Genomic DNA, 25,245 nt, shown 5'->3' with positions numbered 1-25,245 from the left:
AAGTAGGAGGAAGTCAGGGAGGCAGTCAATCCAACAACCTCGAAATCTTTAGAGTACTAAAAATCACCTTTAGATCGATTCTGGCATTCTGAACATTAGGGATTTCAGGACTGAGATATTTTGAACCCTCCCACTTCCCTAGTTCTACTAGGCTCTTCTTGGTGCATTCCCACCCATTCCGGAGATATCACATGGACACATTAAGCATGCATCACAATAAGTTACTCTAAAGACTAGTAAGAAGCTAGGATGGTATCAAAGATCACGCAATTTAAAAGTAAAAGAGAAATAAAAATATAAAACAGTAACTCTCAATGATGTAACATTGATGTCATACCTACCATGCATCTATCATCACCTCAACAGCTAGCAAAAAATCTTGATGGTATTCAGGATATCAAACTAGGGAGAAGGCATAGAATTAAAACTTTAAATTTACAACTAAAGGAGAATTGACTACATAACATTTGAAGTCTCACATTGATTTGACAATGCAAAGACTAACATGATTAATTTCTTTTCTATTAATTAACTTTTTGATGCAAAATAAAACTAATTGGAAACTAAACTTTTATGCATGGAAACATAAAGAACCAACAGCAGCATTTACCAAGAAAAATTGTTACACCTTATCCTATTAATCCTAACTTTGAGAAGAAATCAATATATTGATCTCCACCCAAAGATAAGATTCCTACTCCTACAATCCTACTCACCATAGTAATCTACCTTCAATGTGCCGTTTCTTCTCCTTGTCATAGTAAACTATTAGTCCTCCACCAGTCATAATAAGCAAAAGAAGGCTCAACCATGAGACGGGCTGCAGGATCAAGACATCAAATTATTACTTCGGAAGTTTAAGCACTCAATTTCATGAAAAATAATGCTGGATCTTCAATTCTGAATTTAAACTATATTGGTACATAAGATATTTGAATTGTCTAAAAGACACCAAAAGAAAACATGTCATGAAATTTAATTGATTAATAAAGTAAATGCATAGGGGCTGTTCATTGGTGCAAAGGTAAAAGGTTTCCGCTGACAAGCGTAATGGCATGGGTTCAAGCCCTAGGCAGCCACTTTGCGACAAAAAATGCTAAAGGTTAGGTTGCCCCCAATTTGCCCCTCCCAAGATCTCGGATTGCCAAGACCATAACTAGGTAATGTACTTTAATATAGTAAATTCATGGCTTTTAAAAGGAAAAATATACACTTAAATAATTATTAATAAAATGATTTGCACACAATTTAACAAGCTTATAAAATTAAAATTTAGTAAATACTTCGATTTTTGTTTTCTGAGCATTTAAAAAATAACAAGAGAGTTGACTTAATCTATTTAGCGATGGCTTCGAAGATCCTATTTTACCATTTCAACAAATTCTTTAACCTACTTGTATTTAAACCTTCTATGATATATTTCAAGCAACCCTATGTTCTCTAGTGATGTGACTCTTGCATCTTGTCTTACATAATCACTTATCGTATTGCATTTTTCCTCTAAATTGTTACACCAACATAACAGTACATATCTTCAAGTACGCTCTTAACAACCAAAATTTTTACAGATTATGATGATGCATAACACTTTGGCCATGTACTTACATCTGATCCACCTTAATCTAATCCTATTTGAGACATATAATACATACCCAGGTTAGGACCTCCCTCCATAAATGAAATACAAAACTCTCACTTCTTACAGGTATTCATCACATTTCCCTTGCACCTGTAAATAACCAAACCACATCCTTATATACAGAATTGGCTGGCCTAACTCCGACATAGCTCTAGACCAACTTTGCTCATGATCTACCCCATTCTAAAATTCTAAAGATCCCATATTTATGTGCAAAGTAGAACTCATACACCCCCAAGATGATGTGAATCAACTAAAGGATAGTGCAGTGAAGTCTATGAAGGAAACTAGGAAAGGCATGAACACAAGAAAGCATGGGGGAAAAGTCGGCAATGTGTTGGAGTTTGCTTCCTTCTGCAGAGCAGGAGTTTAACGAGTGATGATATCATTTGCAATATTGAGACTAAAAGTCGAAAAAAAATCTGAGATCATATTGAATATATGAGCCTAACTTGGTACATAGCTTAAGGAATGGTGATCCAAATTAACAGAATAGACCATAACTTGAATTGCAGAGGATGTGCTTAAGGGGAGAAGATTAGAAAAAGACACTACAAGCAGGGAAATTTTTGGCAATGCTCCAAATTGACATTGATAGGACCTTACAAGTCCTCTAACATATAAGGGGGATCTTTCTGGAACAAGCAGGTTTGCTATAAGAGGCATGACCCTCCAACAGATTGAGTCTAGGTTACTTTGGCCCAAACAGTGACAGCATTATATCAGATAAAATATAAGAGATTCTTCCCTATTAGGAAATTAAGAAAACTCAGATTTCCACATCTCTTCCAAGATTGCTATATCTTTTCAAGATTTAGGTGTTGCCAACATAGAATGCAGAAGCAATCTCTTATTAAAACTTGTCAAATATATAGCTTAATTTAAGATTTCTGACTATTTCTCTCTGCATCAAAAAAACAAAATCAAACTCTAGACCAATCTACAAACCTTGGCAAATAGTTCCATCAAAATGGTGATAAGCTGCCAATTCCATCTTTGGAAAATGCTTGAATCAAGTTTCATTGACAAGAAGCTTTAACAATCAATAGCACATATAGATTGTTTATTTAAAAAAAAACGAAAAGAGATATTAGTAACACCTTGAAGCTGGATTACTCTGCAGCTTATTAAAAAGATTGTACTCTTTAAGAAAGAAAACCCCTAATAGACTACAGACTTTGGTTATAAGAAGACCGGGCACCCATCTTCTTCGTCAAATTTAAAACATAAAATGGAGGGAGCGGTTTTCCATGCAACCTAGAAACCTGAACCTTCAACTTAACCAGCGATTCTGGTGCTTGGAGCACAAAATTCTGATCCTATAAGCTGCTTGTAAGAAAATTTTATTTTTCTAAAACTTGTAAGTAGGCCAGTATTTATATGATTGGGAGACTGTATATGGATGGGTTTGAAATAATATATCGATTTTGACTTTAAAAAGTAGTTAAATCTTGCTCCAAAGAAAACATTAGTTATTCTGAAGAAAAAAAACTACTTACTTCAAACCATTATCCCGAACCAAAAAAAAAAACACAAGTATATATGATCAAGATCCTCCATACTGCAATGCATCACAGAGCTGCAGCTTGGGGATTTTATTAGATTTAATTTTAGTTATCAATTTTCTGTATTTTCTTTTTATTTCTGGTTATTTTCAGTTTTAGTGGTTTATTTTGGATCCAATGGCTGAGATTAAAGGATCTCAATATCCATCTATAAATCTGATAAGGCTAATTCTGTAGTGCATTACTATTCACAGCACTGCTCATGCTAGAGTAACTGTGAACAATAACCATGCCTTATAAGGGGCAATTTCGAGACTTTAAAGTAGACATGAATTAGTTTCCATCTTGTTATGAAAAGGGACTCTTAGGTTTGATGTAACAATGTTGGATGATTGCTTGCTGAAGAACATGAACGGAGTATCAGCTTTTTTTTTCCTTTTCTTGGTGAGAAGCTGTAGAACAAGCATGATGCATACAATCCTACATATGATATTTAGGTTCCGGAGTATGCCCAGTATTATCATCCCTCTTTATTGTATTCTTCTTTCATTCCTTTATTCTAGTCATTATTTGCTTTCTTCTAATCTTCTTTGATCAATACATACTTTTACCTTCCCTGGATCTTTTATGCCATATATAATCAGATCTTTTCCAAAAAGAAATTCAAGCAAACTTTTGATTTTGGCTATTCAATTGCATAAAGCCCCTAAAATCCAATTCGAGCTCTAAAATTCTAAACCCTAGCTTTAAAATCCTAAACCCCTACGAATTCCCTAGAGTAAGCTCTAAAATGATATAGGATTTGGCACTGGTATTGAAATTGATCCCCTTACCTCGGTACATCATTACATAGTGCTTCAATATGAATTCTATCCTTCAGCAGAAAGGACAAAGTCAAATGTCTCTAAATACTACAAAGATGAATACCAAATTTTTCATTAATTGGTTTCAAATAAGGCACATTTTCAAAGCATTGATTGTATAAAAATGCTAAGTATCATGTACCATGATCATGCCAATCAAGGGCCATCATGGCACACGTACAATGTCATGTTGTGCTCATACTAAGCAAGCACTAGGACAAAGACATCATAAAAAGATTCACAACTAGTGCATTCAAAGATATGCACTAGCACAGAGAAATACATGTACACCTACTTTATTTTGTTTTAAGACATAAGTGTTTTTCCTTTTGCTTTATACTAATATACGGACATCAGGAAATGTTCAACATAAATATTGTAGTTCTTAAATAGATAGAAGAAATGTAGGATCATAAACCTAAAGTTCTGTGATTGTTGTAGTTTTGCATGTGTATTGAATAGCTTGGAGTAATTTCTTATGCAAATTGGCATTAGACAACAATTTTAAAAATAAAAAATTCAGGATAAAAAACTAAAATGTAATAGGTAAATATATTTATACATTTATAACATTCAACATTTTAAGCATTGTATAAATATTAATGACATGAGGCAAAGCTTATATATCAGCAGTCGCATGGGAGGCTTATATACCATTGGATACCATGATTTTTAACTTTGATCTAATGTAAATTGATGGTCTTTTGTTATTATCAATAGATGAGTGCTTCAAATCCCCATTGGAAGAGAAGAAAGAAAAAATAATGGGGCAGAGTTTCATACCATTAAGAGTAGAAACAGAGGCTGTTTAGGATGGCCAGTTACAAGTTTAAAAATGGCAAAGTAGGTCACAACATCGCACCACTATGTATGCGCACAGACCAATCTGTAATTTATTGATACGCATACATATATGGTGATAGGCATCTATCGGCACATTAATCCTTCATGTTTCCTACAAGGAGCAAATCAGCACTGGAGCAATTTCTCTATTAACCAAATTTTATTAATACGCATTATCAAATGATTCTTCATGCCATCTGCATTGTTTATTGCCTATGAGGCAGGAAAAGTACTAGCAATGCAACAGTTTGAAGATTTCAGTTCAAAATGACCAAGCTAATTTTCTGAGTTGGATAGTACAAGATAACAAAAATGGGGGGAGAGCCTATAGAACTCTTGCATGAGCCTACACCTAGTCTGTTTTAGTAGTTTAATTAGTAGGCTAGTGACCTATGTTTTTAAAATAGAGTCGAAAAAGTCCACATGTTCTACAAATGAACAATTGGGTAATAAAACCAAGCGTAAATTGTAGTTGGAAGCAAAGGATGAGAAGAAAACAGAGAAGAAAAGGTTGTCAATCACATCAATAATGCATTGGCTATATATTGCAATAAGCCAGCATGATAAGGACATCAGATAGTAAAGCATAACCTATCTTTCTTTCAAAGATTTTGTCCATATTGTCTCAAAAAAAGTTTCAAATTGGTTTTTTGGCTCACTGTCTATGCCTTAGAAACGAATGGAACTTCCTATAGCAAACAATACCTTCTCCTTTATTTACATAGACTCTTTCAAAGTCTTGAAGCTTTGAGAGCTATCCCAACAAGATAGATCTCCCTACACACCAACTAGCTTTGTAGGTTTAACAGCACGCCTTGGAGATGCCTAAACTAAGGATACAACTTTAATTTACAGAATAAGTTTTTGGTTAAGTAATAGTCATAAAACAATCATAACCAAGGTTAGCGGTACCGATGGTACCGACGTACCGGTCGGCTTAACGGTACGGTACCGGTGCCGAACCGAGCCGAACCGAACCGGTACCGTACCGATAGGGCACATTCGGCCTGGTTTCGACCCCATCGTCATTTTTTTTTTTTTGGAGTTCTTTCACTTTTGGATTTTTTTTGATGTTTTTATGTTTAGGTTTAAGGTTAAAACTAGATGATGCAACTTATTACTTCCAAATGATTCAAATAATGAGATGAAGAACATAAAATATTTTCAAATTAAGATACAATCAATTACATACATTTAAAGCACTCTCGGATATCTAAAATCGGGTTGAGTGGCGATGCTTCTCGTCAATATCTGGATCATCAGCATAATATGGAGGCAGATCAACCCATCCTTCTAACCAAGCGGCATTGTAGTCTTGTATGCTCAATCCTCGAAGAATGCGCGTCGGCTCATAAGAACTCTCGGATCTCTCGCTGAAGCTCTGGCTCTGAGAGGTGTCTTGATAAGGGGCCCATCCGAATATGCCGGCACCAAAATCCGACCCGTAAGACCCTCCGGGCTGCGCAGGATAGTAGCCACCGGAAGATGACTCCGATGCACCATATCCATAGGCTGGCTGAGGCCGCGGATAATAGGAAGACTCGGAACTTGATACATCAATGGATCCGACTCCACATGGGAGGTCATCTGCAACTGCATCCTGGCCTCTTGAACGACCTCGATGAGCTCTTCTTCGATATGCAATGGTATCCGACCGGCCTATATCAGACGGCCTACCGTGGTCCGTATCTTGTGTAGCATGCGTAAACTGAGACTCACCGGTGTATCGAAAACCTTCCTCCGGCTGTGTCTCATAAGTAGTATCATACTGTCCTCCATTTCCTCCATGGCTAGTAGATCCATCACCACCAGAACCTTCATCGCTGCTGGTCCAAGTCTCCTCCTCGACACTCTCCATTGGGGCCCTTTCTTTTCCTTTTCTTCTTTGCTGGGATTGACGCCCTCCTGATCGAGTTGACTGGGTACTAGAGCGTCCTCGTCCTCGCATGAGAGGATCATCTCTCTGAACGGGAGCATCGTACCAGTCATGCGGTGACTGGCTCCCCTCTAGACACGTCATATCAGCTGTAGGAGTACGTGGAATGTTGCGCTCAGCCCATTGCTGTGGATCGACCATAGCCTCGATGGTTATGATGCTGGCTGGTCGTCGAGGCGATCCTGGCTCATCAAGCTCGAGCTCGTGCTGCTGGGCCGCAAGCCAGTCGAGCATAGGATTATCATCATCATCTGTAAAAGTCCTATAGATGAGATCTGCATACTTGAGCTCCACTTCCTCCTGAATGCATTTTAGCCTCAACCGCAGATTGTAGTGCACATAAACTAGGTCGTTGAGGCGCTTTTGTGTCAAACGGTTCCTCTGTTTGCTGTGGATGAGGCCGAAGGTAGACTAGTTGCGCTCACAGCCACTCGAGGAGACCGTTTGGAAGAGGATCCGGATAGCTATCCGCTTAAGATTTTTTGCGGATCCGCCAAAATGAATCCACCATTCAGCTGCAAAAATATTGAAGATAATTACATTTTACATATATGATGGCCTCATAGTTGAAGATAATTCAGATGCAGAGGTGTCTTGCAGATTTGTATTGTACCTGGATTCATAGTTGTCTTACTCACGACAGCTGGTCGTTGTCCAAAGCTATGGCTGCCCTCTCTAAATAATTTGGTCTGTGGAAAGAAGTTTGTTGTAGTATGTCAATAATATAAGATCCGATATATTTACATATGTTACTAAATCATAGTTACCTCTTCTATACATGACGCGGCGACTTCTGGATCAGGCTCCATCTTATAAATAACATTACGCAGAGCATGAAGAAGTTCATCATCCATACCAATTCCACTCTCGTACTGAAACCGGAGATTCAGATAGTATGCTGCACATAGATGACACCATCTTAGTATAATTATACAAATATATCAATCAGTATAATTATCAATATTATCGCTTACCTGCTAGATACAATTTTCTACCCATTTGGGCTTCCCACCGCTGCTCAATGATGTCGATGTACTCCTAGGCATGGGCTACATCTGCCTCCATGATCTGAGCCTTTGTCTTCTCCATCATGTGATACAAAAAGCCCATCTGGGGGTACCTCTCGCTATCCACGGCCCGCAGCACTTGATATAATGGTTTGATAGCCTTGACTATCGCATTGGCCCGCTGCCAGAATGACTGCCTGTTTACAAGTCTTCCATTCTGCTTCCTTCAGTGCCAGCCTGGGCATATCTACTTTCCTGCCACTCGGGACTGACAAACATCTGACGTAGGGCTCCTTTCTTCTCGATAAGGCTATCAAGTGCAATGTAATTCGTAGCAAACCGTGTGACTTCTGCTCTAAGAATTTCTCCCCCTGCATACTTTTTCATTAATGAAAGAACCCAAGTATGGCTATAAATATACCTGGTGATGCGTTGGGCTATCTCCACCGTATGTTGCACCCTACGGATCTTTTCAATGTCCATCAGGATGAGGTCGATGCAATGTGCAGCACATGGGGTCCAGAAAATTTGTGGTCGCCGCTCCATCAAGACCTGCCCGGCCAACTTATATTGCGGCCCGTTATCAGTGACGACCTGCACGATATTCTCCTCTCCAATCTGATCAATCACCTCCTCCATAAGTCTGAGGATGTATGAGGCGTTGTGCACCTTATCTGAAGCATCAACTGACTTGTGGAAGAAGGTCTTCGTATCACAGTATGTCAGAAAGTTGATGATGGCCCGCTTTGTTGGACCGGTCCAACCATCACACATCAGAGTGAGCCCATATGTGGGCCACTTGCTCTTATATGAGCCAATCCAATTCTCTAGCTTCTCCTTATTGTTGTCAAGAAGCTCACCGTAGATGTCCCTCGGGCCTGGAGGATCGACACCGAGACCGGCAGACTGTATGGCAGAAATGGCAGACTTGTAGTATGTATTGTCTGCAGCATTCGCTGGAATGTGGCTGAAGTGGAACTAGAATCCAATAGCTCGCCACATATCCTTCTTCTTCTCCTTCTTCCACATTGTGTCTACCCTTTGCTACTTCGAATCTCTCCTGGGGAAGGCATGCGGATCTACATCATGGATTGACGCACCTGGTGGAATCCCTCCGGAAGACTTCTTTCGGCCACTAAAACCACCCAGGATAGATGCAATCCGGCTACGTCCTCTGCCCTCGCCCTCCCTGACTGAGATTGTCCTTTGAAACTCTGGATCTTGTCTGCTTCCACCAGAACCGGCGCCCGACTCGAAAAACGAGGGCCCAAATCGAGCCCGATGCCTCGCCACCTCCTCCTGCTGCCACCAATCATCCAGACTCGCCCGCATGGCAGCCTGAATCTGTGTCTCCTCATCTGGACCCTCGACCTCCTGTGACACCATCAAGTGATAGGAAGGTGCTTCTACAGCTTGGCGTTCCACCTCCGCTTTCTGCTTGGCAGCTCTCTCCTTGGCTGCTTTGATCTCAGCGAGGTTTTTCCTCATCAGCTGACGGGTGCTCGGTGGGCACTCCGAGCATGCAGATATCTCACGAGAATTACCGACTAAGTGTTGCTTTAATCTGATTACTCCTCCTCTTTTGAAGCACTTGTGGCAATAATTGCACTGAAACTGGTGCCGTTCACCGAGCATCTTCCCATGCTCCCAGCCAATATTACGCTCTTGGGGTTGCCCTCTCCTTGACGGCTCCATTCCTACAACCACATTAAATTTTTTCAATTTCTATTTTTTTTGCAATTAAAAATTAATGTTTAAATTTTTTAATTAAATTTTAAATTATATAAATTCTGTAAAAACAAAAGTTAATGTCACCATTAACATCGTCCATATATCGACAACATATAAAAAATTCAAGACGAAATGGAATCATTGAATCATTTCCTATTTTTTGGCAATTTTTGACTTAATTTTTTTAAGCAATTTAAATGAAATATTAAAAAAATAATGTAGGGAAAAGAAATTTTACCTTATTTAGTTTTTGCTGGATTTTTCTTCGAGAAAAACGACGCTCTCCGACCTTTCTAATTTTTTTTCATGCCTGTCTTTGCCTTTCTCTTCTTTTCCTCCTTTCTCTCTGCAAAATACTTCACCTAAGCTGATGGATTTCGCTTCAGCATTCGGTCGGCTTTTATAGCCAACCGTTGAGGGCTTGAGGCACTGTGGCACTTTGAAAAGTGCCACTGTGAGCCACAGCGCGGCACTTTCGATTGAAGTGCCGCACAAAGCGGCACTTTCATTTTAAGTGCCGCACAAAGCGGCACTTTCAATTGAAGTGCCGCACAAAGCGGCACTTTGAAAGTGCCTCTGGCCCACCAAAAATACCCGACCCGATGCGAACCGGCTCGGTTCGCACCGATTTAACCATCAAACCGAACGGTTCCGACCCAATATGGGTCGGAACCGTTTTATACCTCGGAACCGGACCGGTGCCAGTCGGTACCGGTCCGGTTCGGGCTGAACCAACCGGTACAGGTCGGTTCAGCAGACCCTGATCATAACCATATATTGGATAAAGCCTGCTGGTTTGTTTATGCTAATGTCTCTTAGAAAGGAGAGGATATTTAAACCATAGAAACATTTGCTTCAGAAAACAAGGCAACACTATGGCATGCAACTAGTCATCTGCAGTTTCCTATTAACAATCGGCTGAGCAAGCAAGATTGGAAATGTGACTGTTCCAATAGCTGCATCTCACAATCTTATCAGCTTGACTGTAAGTAGATAAGTGGATGAAATGTTCCAAGCAGAAAATGTTTACACATTCTAACACAGGAGCAAAGTACAACATTGCAACTGACAAAAAGAAAACCAGAAGATTGTTTTGCTCACAGGCATAGGTTGAATCTTTAATATCAAATTCTTCCTGACCTACAAAATTAAGCATGTGGAATCGATTACTGCATAACTGTTTTTCCTGAGAAACAAAAGCAGCTGCACAAATAAATAACAGAACTGTTGCAACTTTGATCCTTTAGCAGGATAGCTGTCATTTTCTCTGGTAAGGCTAAAGTCATGTTCCATGTATGACAATTAGGAACTTAATTTGGTCCTTTATTTAAGCATGGTGATATAAATTTTTAAAATGGATTATAACTTAAGTTGCAAAGACCACCCATTTATCAGTAGAAGATGGCCCTCCAGTAAATATGAGAACCTCACAAGCTTTCACCACTTGTCCTGTTTGAGAAAAGGTGTATTGGCCAGTCCCTTTGTAAACGCAAGGATGTCGCATTTTTGCAGCAAGCAAGTATATCAACATTTGATAAAATCACATGAAGTACCAAATTCTAACAAAAATTTATTTCTTCTTTCTTCATTGGAGACAAATAGTTCTTCTTTTCTTTCAGTCCAGTAGTCTTTTTTCTTTAAGTAGGGGAAATACAGAAGGAATTTGAAACGTATGGAGAAAGGCGGGCATGGCCTTTGCCAAAGTATTAGGGCATTTATAGAAGAATGTTGATTGTTGTAAAATTAAAGAAACTATAAGAGATAATAAAGTTTTCTCCTATTTAAATCAAACCTTTTCTCGCTTTACTTTAAAATAAGCATGTGACAGTTTTAGTTACCCCTCCTCGAATAGGCTTCTTAGTAGGACCAGTCTGATTCGATTCCCCAGGCCCTTTCCCTTCATGAGAAGCAGCTGTTGATGATATTTCCACACTGGCATTATCTGAAGATGCAGCAGCACTGGCTAGATGGCAATAAGAAAAAGCTGAAGTTTCCCTCGCAGTTGACAAATCAATAAACTGCGAACATAAATCATTATTTAGAGAGATGCCAAAGAGAATAGAGAAAGTATTTCCGATTGCAAGAAGAGAAATATGTATCCAATTATAGATGATGATGACAATGAGAACAAAACTAATGAGAAACATGCTAGAAAAACTTTATTTTATGTCATTCAAAATATTATGAAAATGTAGCAGATAACTCTTTCAAATATAACATCTCCATAAATAAGAGTGGATAACACTCTAAAATATAACATCTCCATAAAAAAAGAAGCAATCTAAATGTCAGTAACAAATGATCAAAAAATTCATCTGAAACTCAGATGGTGGGAATGATGCCCTGATCTAGAATTTACCTGATATCTCTATTAACGCTATCTTTGAGAAGATCAAAATTTTGGTACAGCCGAACCACCAGGTTCTGCCAACCTTGACATAAATCAAGCAAGATCTTTTACTTGAAGCTTGTATTTTTCAACAACAATAGACATATTAAAAGAGCATTAGTGCATCCACTAAACCAATAGATTTTTATGTGACTTCCTATTTGAGTTTTCCATGTTTCTTTTCACCCTTCTTCCTCTCATTTCCTCATTTTGTCTTCTAGTGGCAATGGGAAAAAGAAGGTACAGACAACATAAGGCTGCCCAACATCATTCAATGCATATATGGCTCAAAAAGATCCATAGCAAGCTGAACTTATGGGCTCACACCTCCTATGAACTAGTCCTATACTCGTTAAGCTGATACTGATGCAAACTCACAATGAATAAGTCTTTACACTCTACTTCATGAGACAATAAATCAAAATCATAGGGGAAAAATCAAATGGTAAAAACAGTTTTAGAAGAAACAAGGATCCTAGTGTAATACATCCCCATTATAAAGCAAATGTAACAATAAAAAACTTTCCAGAAATATAGAAGAAACCCCCCAGGCAACAACATTAGGGCGCTTCACTCAACTAGGAGAAAATGTTTGACATGAAGACATCACCAACCTTTTTCATACGGTAACTTTAACATTATTAGAAACTTTTCTAACTTCTTACTTGCAGACTTGTACCAATTTTCATGGGGAGTTGGAGTACTATTCCATTATTTTATACTCCCCATGCTAAGGATGGATAGTTTTAACCCTTAAGGAATCAACCAGCCCACCAGTGGAGTCAAAGGCAAATGGTAAAACACTTGATCAATTCTTTCTAGAAAAAGGGGGAAAAAAATGTGATGTAGAACCAGGCGTAATAAGTGACACTAACAAGGGTGGCCAGCCAGGATTATCAAAATATCATGGTGGTAGGATTGCCCCAAATGCATAATATCAAAACATAGGATAAACAAACAAGGATCGATCAGTCAAGAACATATCCAGTCTAAGCACCAAATATCATCAATTTATTAAGTGGAATTTATGGTCTCTTTTGTTCTTCATATCTCAATCATCCAACCATCCTAGTTGTGGAATGATTATCAATGGATATATGTTCAAGCTCGTCACTTAGCACCCTGTTGTCACTGGCTCCAAAAACAAATATATGAATTTCTTGAGAACACGGCACCATGTTAATATTAACCAACAAGGAGAGAATAACTCAAACATCAAAAAAAAAAAAAAGAATATTCATGGAATTCCAATATTGCGACAAGAAAGGAGTCAGGTTTGTGGGGCTCAAGGATAACAAAAGATGGAATCCAAACCCAATGAAGATAAATGGCTGAATAAGTTTAGAATGGATATAAAGGATAACATATTAAGGTAAAATTCATAACAGGAGGTTGGTTTCAATCGGACAATTAGAGGTTCTTAGAGCATCAGAAGTGGAAAATATGATGAGAAAAGAAACTTTTTATCCCTAGGAGACACATAGAGGCTCCTCTAATCACTTGGAAGAGAAAATTTTAACTAAAACATTCACAAAGAGGTCCCTTAGCATCCTATGAAAATGACGGAGAAAAGATTTACAAATTTCGGAACACCATGGAACTCCATATCCAGAGACTTTTGAAACCAAGGAAAAAAAACAGTACGACACTAATCTAATCTTACTAGTACGTGGCATCCAGCACAATGATAGTCAATAAAAACAATCTGAAAATCCAAAAAATCAAAACAAAATTAATACACTAAAATGTTACTCTTAAACACAAGATAAGCATAAAAACTGTAATAGGAAAGATTAAAATGGCACAGTGACCTGAGGATAGCTTCCCCTAGTTATTGATCTGAAGAATCCTCGAAAGACCCTAAGCCCGCTCATCATTCTTAAGAAAACCTGCAGGAACAGATAGAAATAGCACTTCATGTATAAGATACACTGAATGACTTCACACAAACTAAAAAAAAACGACATTATAAACCTTGCAACAAATAAATAGAAAAAGAGAGAAAGTGAGAGGTGGACGATTTTAGAATGGAATACAGCAAGGAAAAAAATGCAAGCAGATCATCTGGCATATTTTAGGTTAGACAACTAAAATTCTACAAGCATAATGTAGTTCTGAATTCTGAAATTACCCAATATTAAACCCTTATTCATCAATTAACTAAGACAAGCCAACGCAAGTTGCTATTATCAATCATAAAGACCGTTCACTTTTGAAGGATATATTTCACATTTCAACTTATGTCGCACGTGGCAATTAGCAAAACCAATAATTTCAACAAGCATGGAGTAACCAGGTCATCATGATTTGGACTCAAGAATTCGATAATCTTATGATTTCACCATGTTAATCTTAGTTGTTCAAATTAAACCTCCAGCCTTTGCCAAACAAATTCAGACCTCCAAATCCATAAGAATAGCAAAAGTACAATTTTCCCAGGATGGAGATGATGCAGCCAAGAAAATCACTCCCTTATCATCTTGGAAGCAACAGGTAGGCTACTAGACTCTTGATGTAATCAAAGCTCTTTCTTTGGTTTAATGGAGAGGGATCGAAGAATGGCTGCAAGGAACAGATATTGTTTTTCATTTAGATATTTTATAGAACAGTGTACAAAGTTCCCAACTCTGTTTCAGAACTAACGACAGCAATTTGTCTGCGGAGGAAGTATTTGGACTCCCGAAGTAATCTGATCACATCCACCTCTTCTGAATGGTATTTGTTAAATATTCTATACTAGAGCTTTTATCTTCAGCTAGTTGATCTAAAATTTGGCGTATGTGTACATAACAAATTGAGAATCTCATACCTCTGTTTAGTCTTTAAAAAAATTCCTACGGTCGAATGGTCATACATCAACACAGCACTCCACCTCGTTTCATTAATACAAATAGAATGAAAAATCTGACACGGAAAAAAAAAAAAAAGCAAGCTTCAGTTTTTTTTTTTCAGAATAAGTTTCCTCTCATCCACTAATAGGCTTTAATTCTGTCATCTAGTACATATTTGTTGGATACTTGGATTAAATGGCTGTTCTTAAAAGCAAATGATATGAAAGGAGATAACATAACAAATATTATCTCCTAGGTGTGCATAAAATCCTTATAACTGCTGAACAGTGTTGTGTTACGCCTGCCCACCTTCTCTTAATGGTTTCATTTATACGGAAATAAGAAAGAAAAACACTGTGACCTCTGCGAATCGTGTCGTTACCTCAACGAAAAACACTGTAACCACTGCGAATAACAGAAAATAGCGCAAAAGCTCCTGTTTCCTCTAATCCAAAGCCCAAATCCAAGGAGACAAACCGGCGTTCTGCACGGAGCACGCTCAGATTAAGATGCAAATCCAAGAATAAGGCGAATTACCGCCAAACCCAGAAACGGAGACGAAGAAAAAGAACAAGAAGACGACGACGAAAGCGAGGAGAAATCCCAAAGAACGAGGGGAAGATCTACCCTTAGGGACCTAATGTAGAGCTTACCACGACGATTCCACTTCTCCAACAGTTTCAGACGATGGGAACAACTACAAGAACCGCCATGGAACGAGGTCTGGAAGGAGATCGTCGCCGCCTAGAGGAGTGGCGGGGCTGCGGTTGACAGCGTAGAGGAATAGCAGGATGGCGCGGCGATGCTGCGGTTCACGGCGTCACGGCGGGGACGGATGCGTTGGAGTTAGGATGAGGGTTAGAATGAGAGAAGAAAAAGAGAAGGGAGAGGAATGGCTGCCACGGTTAGAAGAAGTGGCGGTGGCAAAATGTGACCCGACCCGCCGATCCGACTCGTATTCGACCCGCCATAAACAGGTTTGGGTTTGGCCTAAACAAGTTCGGATCGTAAACAGTTTGACCCATTTAACCTGTTTATTAATTAGATCGGATACGGATTTTATATGTCTGGTCCGTGTAACCCGTTTAACCCCTTTAATTTTTGGGCTGATAGACAAGGGCCACAACCCACAAAGCCTAGGGCCGGCCCAACTCCCCGCCTCAGCCTGTTTTAGTTGCCTCGGCCCAACACACCGCGTCGGCCCAATTTTACGCATCCGCACAGTCTCCAAGTCACAGTCCGCGACTTGCCGACTTCCCGAGTTCCCGTCTTCTACTCTTCTCTTTAGGGTTAGGACTTAGGGTTTGTGCTGCGCCGCCCGAGCTCCATTCCGCTATTCCCTCTCTCAAGTCAGGCCTCAGTCTCTCTCGAGTCTCTCCCCTCTCCTCCGGACCTCCGCCTCCTCCCTCTCCTCCTCCGTGCCGACAACTTTGGCCTCCCCGTCGACGGCGACCGTGGCGGCTTGAGGACCACACTCCACCATCCGCAATTTCTCCTTAGTTAGGGACTTAAGGTTAGGGTTTGTGTGCCGCCCGAGCTCTATTCCCTCCCTCAGTCTCTCTCGAGTCTCTCCCCTCTCCTCTCCTTCGGATTCTTCACCTCCCGAGCCCTCTCCTCCGGACCTCCGCCTCCGCCCTCTCCTCCCCTGTGCCGACAACTTCAGCCTCCCCGTCGACGGCGACCGTGGCGGCTCGACGGGTCCTGGGAACCAAGGTTGAACGGAAGAGCTCATAAAGAGGTCGGATCCTCTGCTCTACCGAGGTAAGAAAGACCTATCTTTCCTTCTTTCTTCTTTTGATGTTTCAGTCTTTCCTCTCTTCTTCTCTTTCTTTTTGAATGCCGGTAAAACCTCTTAGGTAAGAGTTTTCGAAGATTTATGAGCTTTGATCCTCTTAGTAACTGTTATTGCTTAACTGTTAGTAATTGTTATTCACTTTTTTTGGAAAAATAATAGTAAGATTTATGCTTAAAGCTTTGATCCTCTTAGTAACTGTTATTGCTTAACTGTTATTGCTTAACTTTGGTAAGAGTTTCCGAAGATTCATGTTTTTATTATTTTGTTTTTTTGCAATGCATTTACAGTGACTTTCTAACTGTTTTTAACATTATTATTTTATTTTTTTGCAGTGCATTTACAGTTGTTGGAAAGTAGAAGCAGTTGAACATCTAAGTATTAGAGATTATTTTGATAAATCTGACTCAACAAAAGTAAATGCTTTATAACCTTATGGTTTCAACCTCAATGCTTTATGTTTCTGCTCTCTTTTCATATTATTTTCTTTCTAAATTGGTATTCTGGTACAATTTTAAATTATATGACATAGATGGATAAACAATTCGTGAATATAGAGTTAAAGAGTGATAGTGATGAATCGACTCCCTTAGGTTCTAATGCAGTTGTATGCGACTCCACACATGAAAAACGTAAAAGAAAATTGACTTCCCGTGTTTATCAATATTATCATATAAATGAAGCAACTGAAAAATGCAAATGTATAAAGTGTGGTGCAGAATATTCATTTGGTGGTAAGGTTGAGACCGGAAATTTGAAACGTCATTTAGAGAATTGCAGAAAGAACTGTGACATAGGACAGATGATCTTATCACAAGCTCAAGGGTCCATATCAATGTGTTCTACTAAGTTTAATCCTGACAAATTTCGTGAATTGCTAACACTTGCAATTATTAAGCATGATCTACCATTTCAATTTGTTGAGTATGAAGGCATTAGATCTTTATTTGCTTATGTTCGTGAGGAGGCCAAGTTAGTATCAAGGAATACTATAAAGGCTGATTTGTTGAAATTATATAAAAAAGAGAAGGAAAAATTAGTATTGTGGCTACATTCAATTCCTTCTAGGATAAGTTTAACTTCGGATTTGTGGACCTCCATTATTACCAATGGCTATTTATGTTTAACTGCCCATTTTATTGATGATGAATGGGTGTTACAAAAGAAAGTTCTTAACTTTCGCTTCATGCCTCCTCCACATAATGGCATATCTTTATGTGAAATAATTTACAATTTGTTGATTGATTGGGGGATTGAAAAGAAATTGTATTGCATGACTTTAGATAATGCATCAGTAAATGATGTTTTTGTTGACATGCTAAAGATCCAACTTAATTTGAACAATGCACTTTACTCAGATGGTGAGTTCTTTCATGTCCGATGTTGTGCTCATATTCTTAACTTAATTGTACAAGAGGGATTAAAGGAGATAGATGAACCCATCTCTAAAATTCGTGAAAGTATTAAATATGTGAGAGGTTCACAAGTTTGGAAACAAAAAATTTTTGGAATGTGTTAGACAAGTTTCTTTGGAAAGTAAAAAAAGTTTAAGGCAAGATGTTCCTACAAGATGGAATTCAACTTTTTTGATGCTAGATAGTGCTGTCTTTTACCGTCGTGCCTTTCTTCATTTGAAATTAAGTGACTCTAATTACAAGCATTGTCTATCTGAAGAGGAGTGGGGTAAAGTTGAGAAGATTAGCATGTTGTTGAGTGTATTCTATTATGCTACTTTAGTATTCTCCGGAGCTAAATATCCTACATTAAACCTATATTTTCCTCAAGTTTTCTTGATTGAGCTTACTTTAAGGCAAGAGATGCAGAGTGCAGATGCTTTCATACAAAGAATGACACGGCAGATGTATCATAAATTTGAAAAGTATTGGTCGGATCATAGCTTAATCTTGTCCATGGCAGTTATTTTGGATCCTCGGTACAAATTTCAGTTTGTGGAGTATTGTTATAAGAAGTTGAATGGGTATGGTTCTACTGAGAGCATGCACATCCGTGATTGTATGTTTTTTCTCTTTAATCAGTATATGCTTGCTTCTTCTAAAACTCCAACTGGTATCACATCAACTCATAGAGATATGGAGACCGGTACTTCTTCTAAAACTTCAAAGGCATTTAGAAAAGCAGATGCTTTTAAGGTACTATAAAACTTTTTTTTTATCTAAAATAAATGTATTGTGCTTGCATATGGTATTGTTTCTTATAAATAACTTATTCCATTTTTTCAATAATATAGGATTTTGATACATTTGAAAGCTTTGATTTTGTTACTACTGCACAGAAGTCTTAATTGGAATTATATTTGGATGAGCCTAGAGTTGATAAGATGTCCAATTTGGATATCCTTGATTTTTGGAAAACCAAGCAGTCTCATTACCTCAACTTTTTCTTATGGCACGTGATATTCTAACTATTCTAATATCTACAGTTGCCTCTGAATCTGCTTTTAGTATCGGTGGGCGAGTACTTGATAAGTATCGTAGTGCTCTTAAACCGGATATTGCCAAGGCCTTGATTTGTACTCGAGATTGGGTGTTTGAAAAGAAAGGTATATGTTTTATGAATTATATTTCTATTATTTTTTGAATGAATTTATTATTAATTATTGCAATATTTCAATGCAGATGTTGAGGAGGCCGAGTTAGATGAGACTGTAGAAGATGTCATAAACTCAAATTCCTACAATGAAACTCAATTAACTCAATGCTCGGCCAATGTTGAATCTAGTTCATAGTGAGATGAATCATGATCATGGATACTCCTTTTTGGTTTTGGTTTAAATATGGATGTTGTTATTGTTTCTCTCCTTTTTTAGTTTTGCTTTGACTATGGATGGTGTCATTTGACTTATGGAGTTATGGACCTTATGATGGTGGTTATTCAATATTAAGTTGATATTTATAGCTATTTGGTAGTTTCTTATTCAATATATGAATGCTTTATAGAAACTATGAATCTTGCTGTTTTCTTGAAATCATTCTTATGTTATAATGAGAAAGGTTCATTCTTATAATCTTATGTTATTCAATATAGCTATTTGATAGTTTCTTTTGCTAGATTCTTTTTTTGCACAGGTTGCTATTGTAAGTTTGTAACTTTGGGACAAAGCAAGAACATTCATCTGGAGATTGCCAAGCAAAAGGAAATTCATCTTGATGTATGCAATGTTGTTTTTATTTTTATTCAATAATAGTCTAATAGCCATCACCGGAGGGACAAGAGGTGAAGATATTAGGTGTTCAGTTGGTCTGATGATCTGGGTCTGCGATTCTTGGTTGTAGTTCTATTGGCCTGGCTTTGTTTGTTAGGGACGCATGGAGTTGGTGCAGGCAACTGGTACTTGATCTGTTCAATCACATAACTTTTGTCCCCTTATATTGAGGTACCAAACTCTTTTCTCTCCTTATCTTTTCATTAATTTTCTGCCATCTGTTATCGCAACTTTTCTGCGATACGGGCTCTTTGATTTGTATTAATCAAGTTGTATTAATCAACTTTTTTGCAATATAGGCTCTTTTCTGCGATACGTTGCTGCTTTTTGGGTTATAGAAATATCGTGTTTTAGCAGCCACATTTTTGTCAGTGTTTATATTCTTGTGATTGAAAACTGACTATCTGTTCTCTTCACCATTTCTACAGTAAGTTACAGAGTGATGTTTTGCGGGAAGCAATCTCTCAGATTGCAAATGATTCTCCAGAGAAGAAGCGCAATTTTACTGAAACCATTGAGCTACAAATTGGTCTGAAAAACTATGACCCCCAAAAAGATAAGCATTTTAGTAGATCTTATGTTTACCTAATATAATTTTTAATGGCAAACATCATACAAATAACTTGTCCAATGCATTTGAATTCAGGGCCTGGTTGTTCTTCTATTGGCTATGGAGAGCAGAGGAACTTGGACCTTTCTTAATACAAAAAGGTGTGCCAGAGCTCAAATTCAACAAGCATTCTTGGAATCGGAGGAATTGCGACTCATCACTCGCCTATACTGGTAAGCTCATCACTTGTAAGCTTAGAAATACATATTATTGATTTAAATAACTTAGGGACAAGATCATTAAACTACATCTGCATTATGTCTGTTGATCAACAATGTATGAAGAAAAATGAAAACATCTAGTAGCTCATTTTCATTAATTGCAATTTACAGTAACAAAATATTATACTAATGCTTGATTATGTCTTCTGCAGACAGAGAAAATAGGGCTTGATTATATGGATTTTGAAGCACTAAAAAAATGAACAAAAACAAGAAGCTGGTCAAAAAGCTTGCTAAGAAGTACCATGCTTTCCTAGCATCAGAGGCAATCATGTATATTGACATTTGTTCTATGTGAAGCAGATTTTCTTTTCGGGCTATTCCATATGTAAATTTGGATGATTTGACTTGTATTCCTTGTCTTTGTAAAGATTAAATATTTTTTGAATATTGCTGGTATTAGATGAATGAATTAACTTGTATCCTTATGTTCAGCTTTTTGTAAAGTTTGAATGCTTTTTTAATGTCAATGATGTTGGGACAAGATTTTTGTAATGTTTTCTAAATTTACCTTCTTTTTTTCTTGTGCTGCTTAATGTATAAAAAAGGTTGGGTCAGATTGGGTTGGGCTAAGGTCTAAGGCTAAGAGCCTAAGTGGTTAGTGGTTACCTATTTACTAAACAGGTTTGGTTGGGCAGGTTAAATAGGTCCAAATAGGTTAAACGGGTCGGGTTGGGCAGGTTAAACAGATTGGGTTGGGCAGGTTAAACAGGTTTAAACAGGTTAAACGGGTCGAGTTGGACAAATAGGTTAAACAGGTCGGGTCGGATTGGGCAAACAAGTTACCTGTTTATTAAACAGGTTAAACGGGTCGGGTCGGGGTACCTATTTAATAAACAGGTCGGGTTCAGGTTGTAATTTCTGACCTGTTTAATAAACAGGTCAAGTTCAGGTTTATGATTTTCTGACCCGATCTGTATCTGACCCGACCTGTTTATGTCTGACCCGATCCGATTGCCACCCCTAGGGCGGCTGCCGGCTATAATCGGAAATTTTTTACTTCTACTCTCTAATGGGGCAACGAACCGGCCAGCTGAACTGCCTCTAGGGTTAAGTGAAAGTTACCCCCAAGCATAGATATACACACTATAGTTCTTAAGGAAAAAACATGCAAGCAGTCCCCAAGAGGTTCTTAACAAAGAAAAGACCCTCAAAGGACTCCTTTGCAAGAAAGATAGTTTCTCTTCCCATTGAAATTGAAGATTCACTTGCCTTCTACTCTTTCTATGTTTAAATCTATATTGCTTCTTTTCAATCTCATTTAAACTGTATTTGGCTGACCTATTGGCAGTAGAGCTTTCGAAAATAGAACTTTTAAAGTGAAGCTTTTTATAAAAAGTTATTTGTTGTTTGGTAACTATATTTCTAAAGTGCTGTAGAACTTTAATATGTATTTGGTAAACAAACTAAAAAAGTACTTTTGTATGACAAAATGACCATAAAGAACATTACATAATATCATACAACAAAGCATAATAATATAAAATATATATTAATAAATAAATTTATAATATATTATAATATTATTGTAATGTAATATAATACTATTATAATATAAAAATATAATAATGTATACTATAGTATAATAATATAACATAATTTGATACTATATAACATAGCATACAATGTATTATGATACAATGTAATATAATATTATATTTATAGTATAATACAATAATAAAGATATAAAATATTATAATTATTATCATTATATATTAATATTTGATTAGTATAATATTTTTATAAATTATAAAAGGATATTTTTTGTAATTATAGTATTTTATCATGGGTATTTTTGTCCAAAAAATATGAATCAAAATAACTTTCTGACGCATGCTAAAAGTGTTTTTTTGAAGAAGTTCCATTTTGGAGCTTCTCGATTTTTTACCAAATACCTTTATTCCATCCAAAAGTACTTTTGGAGGATCAGAAAGTACTTTAGGCCCCGTTTGGCAAAGCTATTAGTAGTAGAGCTTTTTGAAGTAAAGCTTTTAAAGTAGAGCTTTATAAAAACTATTTGTTGTTTGATAACTATATTTCTAAAGTGTTGTAGAATTTTAATATATGTTTGATAAACAAATTGATAAAATACTTTTAGTATGATAAAATGACCATAAAGGATATTGCATAGTATTATACAACAGAGAATAATAAAATATAATATATACTAATACATAAATATATGATATAGTATAATATTACTGTGATATAATATAATATTATTTTAATATAGTAATATAATATTGTATACTATAGCATAATAATATAACATAATTTGATATTATATAACATAACATATTAATGTATTATAATATAATATAATATTATATTATATTTATAGTATAATACAATAAAAAAGGTATAAAATATTATAATTATCATCATTATATATTAATATTTTATTAATATAATATTTTTAAAACTAATTTTTGTACTTATAATATTTTATCATAGATATTTCATTCTAAAAAAATTAAAAATCAAAACAGCTTCTCAACGCATGATAAAGTGCTTTTTTGAAGAAACTTCATTTTTGAGTTTCTCGGAAGAAGCTATTTTAGCTTTTTGGCAAAGCTAAAATAGCTTTTTGATTTTTTTACCAAACATCCCTATTTCATCCAAAAGTACTTTTGGTGGGCCAGAAAATACTTTCTGGCCCACCAACAGCTCTGCCAAACGGGGCCTTAATTTTTTGTATTACTCCTGGCATAATAAATGATTGTATTTTATTTACATGAGTTGTTCTTTCTAGTAGTGTAGCTAATCTTCTTATTTACACACACACACACACACACACACACACACACACACACATATATATATATATATATCACCCTAAGCTATGGAAGCATCCAGTTTTTAGCCAAATCCACTTTGGTTTTATATCTAGTTATACTCTATGAATGCCTCTTATGTAAGTGATCACAATCTATCTCATAATTAATGATTATTAAGTAAAGACATGGTCTTTCTAAGGCTAAACCAGGCCAGCTCCCTTCTCCAGCAATATCCTTTGCCTTATGCTTCCTATGTTTTATTTGCCATTCCTTTTTTGATCTTGATATATTAGATATTTCTAATTATACCTTATTTTGAAAAATAGGTAGTGGCTTCATATATAGTCTAATTGATGGTTGTCCTCCCTAAGAATGTCTACAGGTTTGGTTGGATTAGTAGGCCTCAAAATATGGTCACTTTTGAGAGTGCCTCCCTAAGCGATTAGCACTTACACGAGAAATTGAAACAATCGGCCAAGAATTGTGGCAAAGGCTAGTTACTCCACCTGATAGTTGGTACAAGGTACAACAAAGAAGGTATCATTGCCCTAATCATTATTATCACTATCATTACATGACCAAGACATAGAAGAGGCAATGGCAAAGGCTGTGGGTGATGGAGAGAAAGAAGATGGAGGAAAAATTATAGATGAATAGGGTGGAGAGACAACTTTCTCAAGCCCAATCATAGGCTATTATTTCCTCAGTCATGAAGGCCAACATTTTTGAAAGATCAGAGATGAAGGATATGAACACCAAGATCTATTTGGTTCAATGCCAAATAAGGTGGAGGAAGAGAATTGCCTTCGGTTGTTAACATAGGAGCCAACTATGGATGTCCAAATTTGCATGCCCACCAAGAGTATGTTCCAGAAACCCACAAAAGGGATGGGTTAGCACATCAAACCCTTGTACATTGATGTGCATATATTTGGCAGGCCAATCAGACAGGTGCTCATAGACAACAGGGTGGCCATCAACGTTATGTCAACTTCAGTTATGAGGAAGCTCTACAAAAGTGAAGACGATTTATTGGTAGCATATGTGGTAGTCATTAATATTGACCGAAAGGATTAACTTTGATGATCATAAAACTTTTGAGTATAAGTTCTAATGGTTTGACTTACCTTAGAAATAAAAAGGTTGAGTTTTGTAGAAAGGTTAATGAGTTTGAAAGATTAGAGAAGAATGAAGAAGCCTAGAAGAACAAATTTCAAAGTTGGAGAAGTATTTGAACTATTTTGGAAGCTTTTGCAGTGGAGTCATCAATTCCATGTGAAGAAGAGTCGACCCAAAAACCCTAGGAGTGGCTCTAGATTTATAGGAGTCGACCCCAGAAAGTCGTATAAAAAAAGAAGACAATCATTTTCAAACACTTCAGGAGTCGACCCTAGAACTTCAAAAGTCGACCCTAAAAGTTCAGAAGCCGACCTTAGAATTTCAAGAGCCAGCTCCAGCACTGTAGGAGTCAACTCCTTTGCACCTAATTGCTCTAGCAGCTAGAAACGGCTTTTCGATAGCTTTTCAAGATATAAATGCTTCCAAATTTTATTAGAGAAGGAGTGGATTGAGGAGATTGAATAGATAAGTGAAAAGAAAAAGGAATACAAGTTAACCACCACTTCTAGAGCTTCAACTTGGACATCAATCTGAGAAGTGATTATTCAAAGCCTTTAGCCACTTTAAAGAGAGCTTCTAAATATCTATAGAGAGAGCTTCAACATCTATATATTGAGTACCATCACAAAATCAAGAGCAAGCAAGAACAAACATAGGAAAGGGTTAAATTCTATGTACTTTAAGATCTCAACATTTAGAGCAATCAAACTCGAGCTACAATGGCATAAATTCAACTTTTGCAGAGGTTATATTGTATTT

The 25,245-nt window shown here is 37.1% G+C and overlaps 2 protein-coding genes and 1 long non-coding RNA gene across 11 annotated transcripts in view; 1 reads left to right on the top strand and 2 right to left on the bottom strand.

The window, feature by feature from the left end:
- LOC103697769 (protein SCO1 homolog 1, mitochondrial) overlaps positions 1 to 15,628 on the bottom strand; it is a 36,243-nt gene extending 20,615 nt beyond the window's left edge. For 2 of the 4 annotated variants that reach the window (XR_005514952.1, XM_039133880.1), the window contains exons 1-5: positions 15,398 to 15,628; positions 15,127 to 15,228; positions 13,725 to 13,802; positions 11,363 to 11,542; positions 730 to 820 (exon numbers count right to left, since the gene is read on the bottom strand). Coding sequence is in view for 3 of the 4 variants with exons in the window: in XM_039133880.1 (XP_038989808.1) it covers positions 730 to 820; positions 11,363 to 11,542; positions 13,725 to 13,790 (337 nt within the window). In the remaining variant the exon portion in view is untranslated. Of the gene's footprint in view, positions 1 to 729; positions 821 to 11,362; positions 11,543 to 13,724; positions 13,803 to 14,722; positions 14,818 to 15,126; positions 15,229 to 15,397 lie in introns of all 4 variants that reach the window. The other 2 variants (XM_039133881.1, XM_039133882.1) reach the window with 2 other exon arrangements.
- LOC120113097 lies at positions 6,049 to 11,356 on the bottom strand. Of its 3 annotated transcripts, XM_039133879.1 has the most exons (4): positions 7,761 to 11,356; positions 7,554 to 7,684; positions 7,400 to 7,475; positions 6,049 to 7,301 (listed from the first exon to the last, which is right to left on the bottom strand). In XM_039133879.1, the coding sequence occupies exons 1-4, from the start codon at positions 7,783 to 7,785 to the stop codon at positions 7,198 to 7,200; spliced, it is 336 nt and encodes a 111-aa protein (XP_038989807.1). In that variant the 5' UTR covers positions 7,786 to 11,356; the 3' UTR covers positions 6,049 to 7,197. The 3 variants fall into 3 exon arrangements, with proteins under 3 accessions (XP_038989807.1, XP_038989806.1, XP_038989805.1); XM_039133878.1 differs by having other exon boundaries at positions 7,554 to 11,356; XM_039133877.1 differs by having other exon boundaries at positions 6,049 to 7,684.
- Positions 15,629 to 15,975: 347 nt separating the features above from the next.
- On the top strand, positions 15,976 to 21,024 carry LOC103697771. 4 transcript variants are annotated; one of them, XR_003383626.2, is made up of 7 exons: positions 15,976 to 16,505; positions 16,872 to 16,952; positions 18,573 to 18,686; positions 18,977 to 19,096; positions 19,173 to 19,930; positions 20,188 to 20,542; positions 20,743 to 21,024. It is a non-coding gene; the product is annotated as an uncharacterized LOC103697771 (long non-coding RNA). The 4 variants fall into 4 exon arrangements; XR_003383628.2 differs by lacking the exon at positions 18,573 to 18,686 and having other exon boundaries at positions 15,977 to 16,505; positions 19,173 to 19,705; positions 19,857 to 19,930; XR_005514951.1 differs by lacking the exon at positions 18,573 to 18,686 and having other exon boundaries at positions 15,977 to 16,505; positions 20,188 to 20,288; positions 20,406 to 20,542.
- The last annotated feature ends 4,221 nt before the right edge of the window (positions 21,025 to 25,245 follow it).

The sequence above is a fragment of the Phoenix dactylifera genome, chromosome 14 (assembly GCF_009389715.1).
Source record: "Phoenix dactylifera cultivar Barhee BC4 chromosome 14, palm_55x_up_171113_PBpolish2nd_filt_p, whole genome shotgun sequence".
NCBI lineage: Eukaryota > Viridiplantae > Streptophyta > Magnoliopsida > Arecales > Arecaceae > Phoenix > Phoenix dactylifera.
This window is presented reverse-complemented; position numbering and strand designations above follow the sequence as displayed.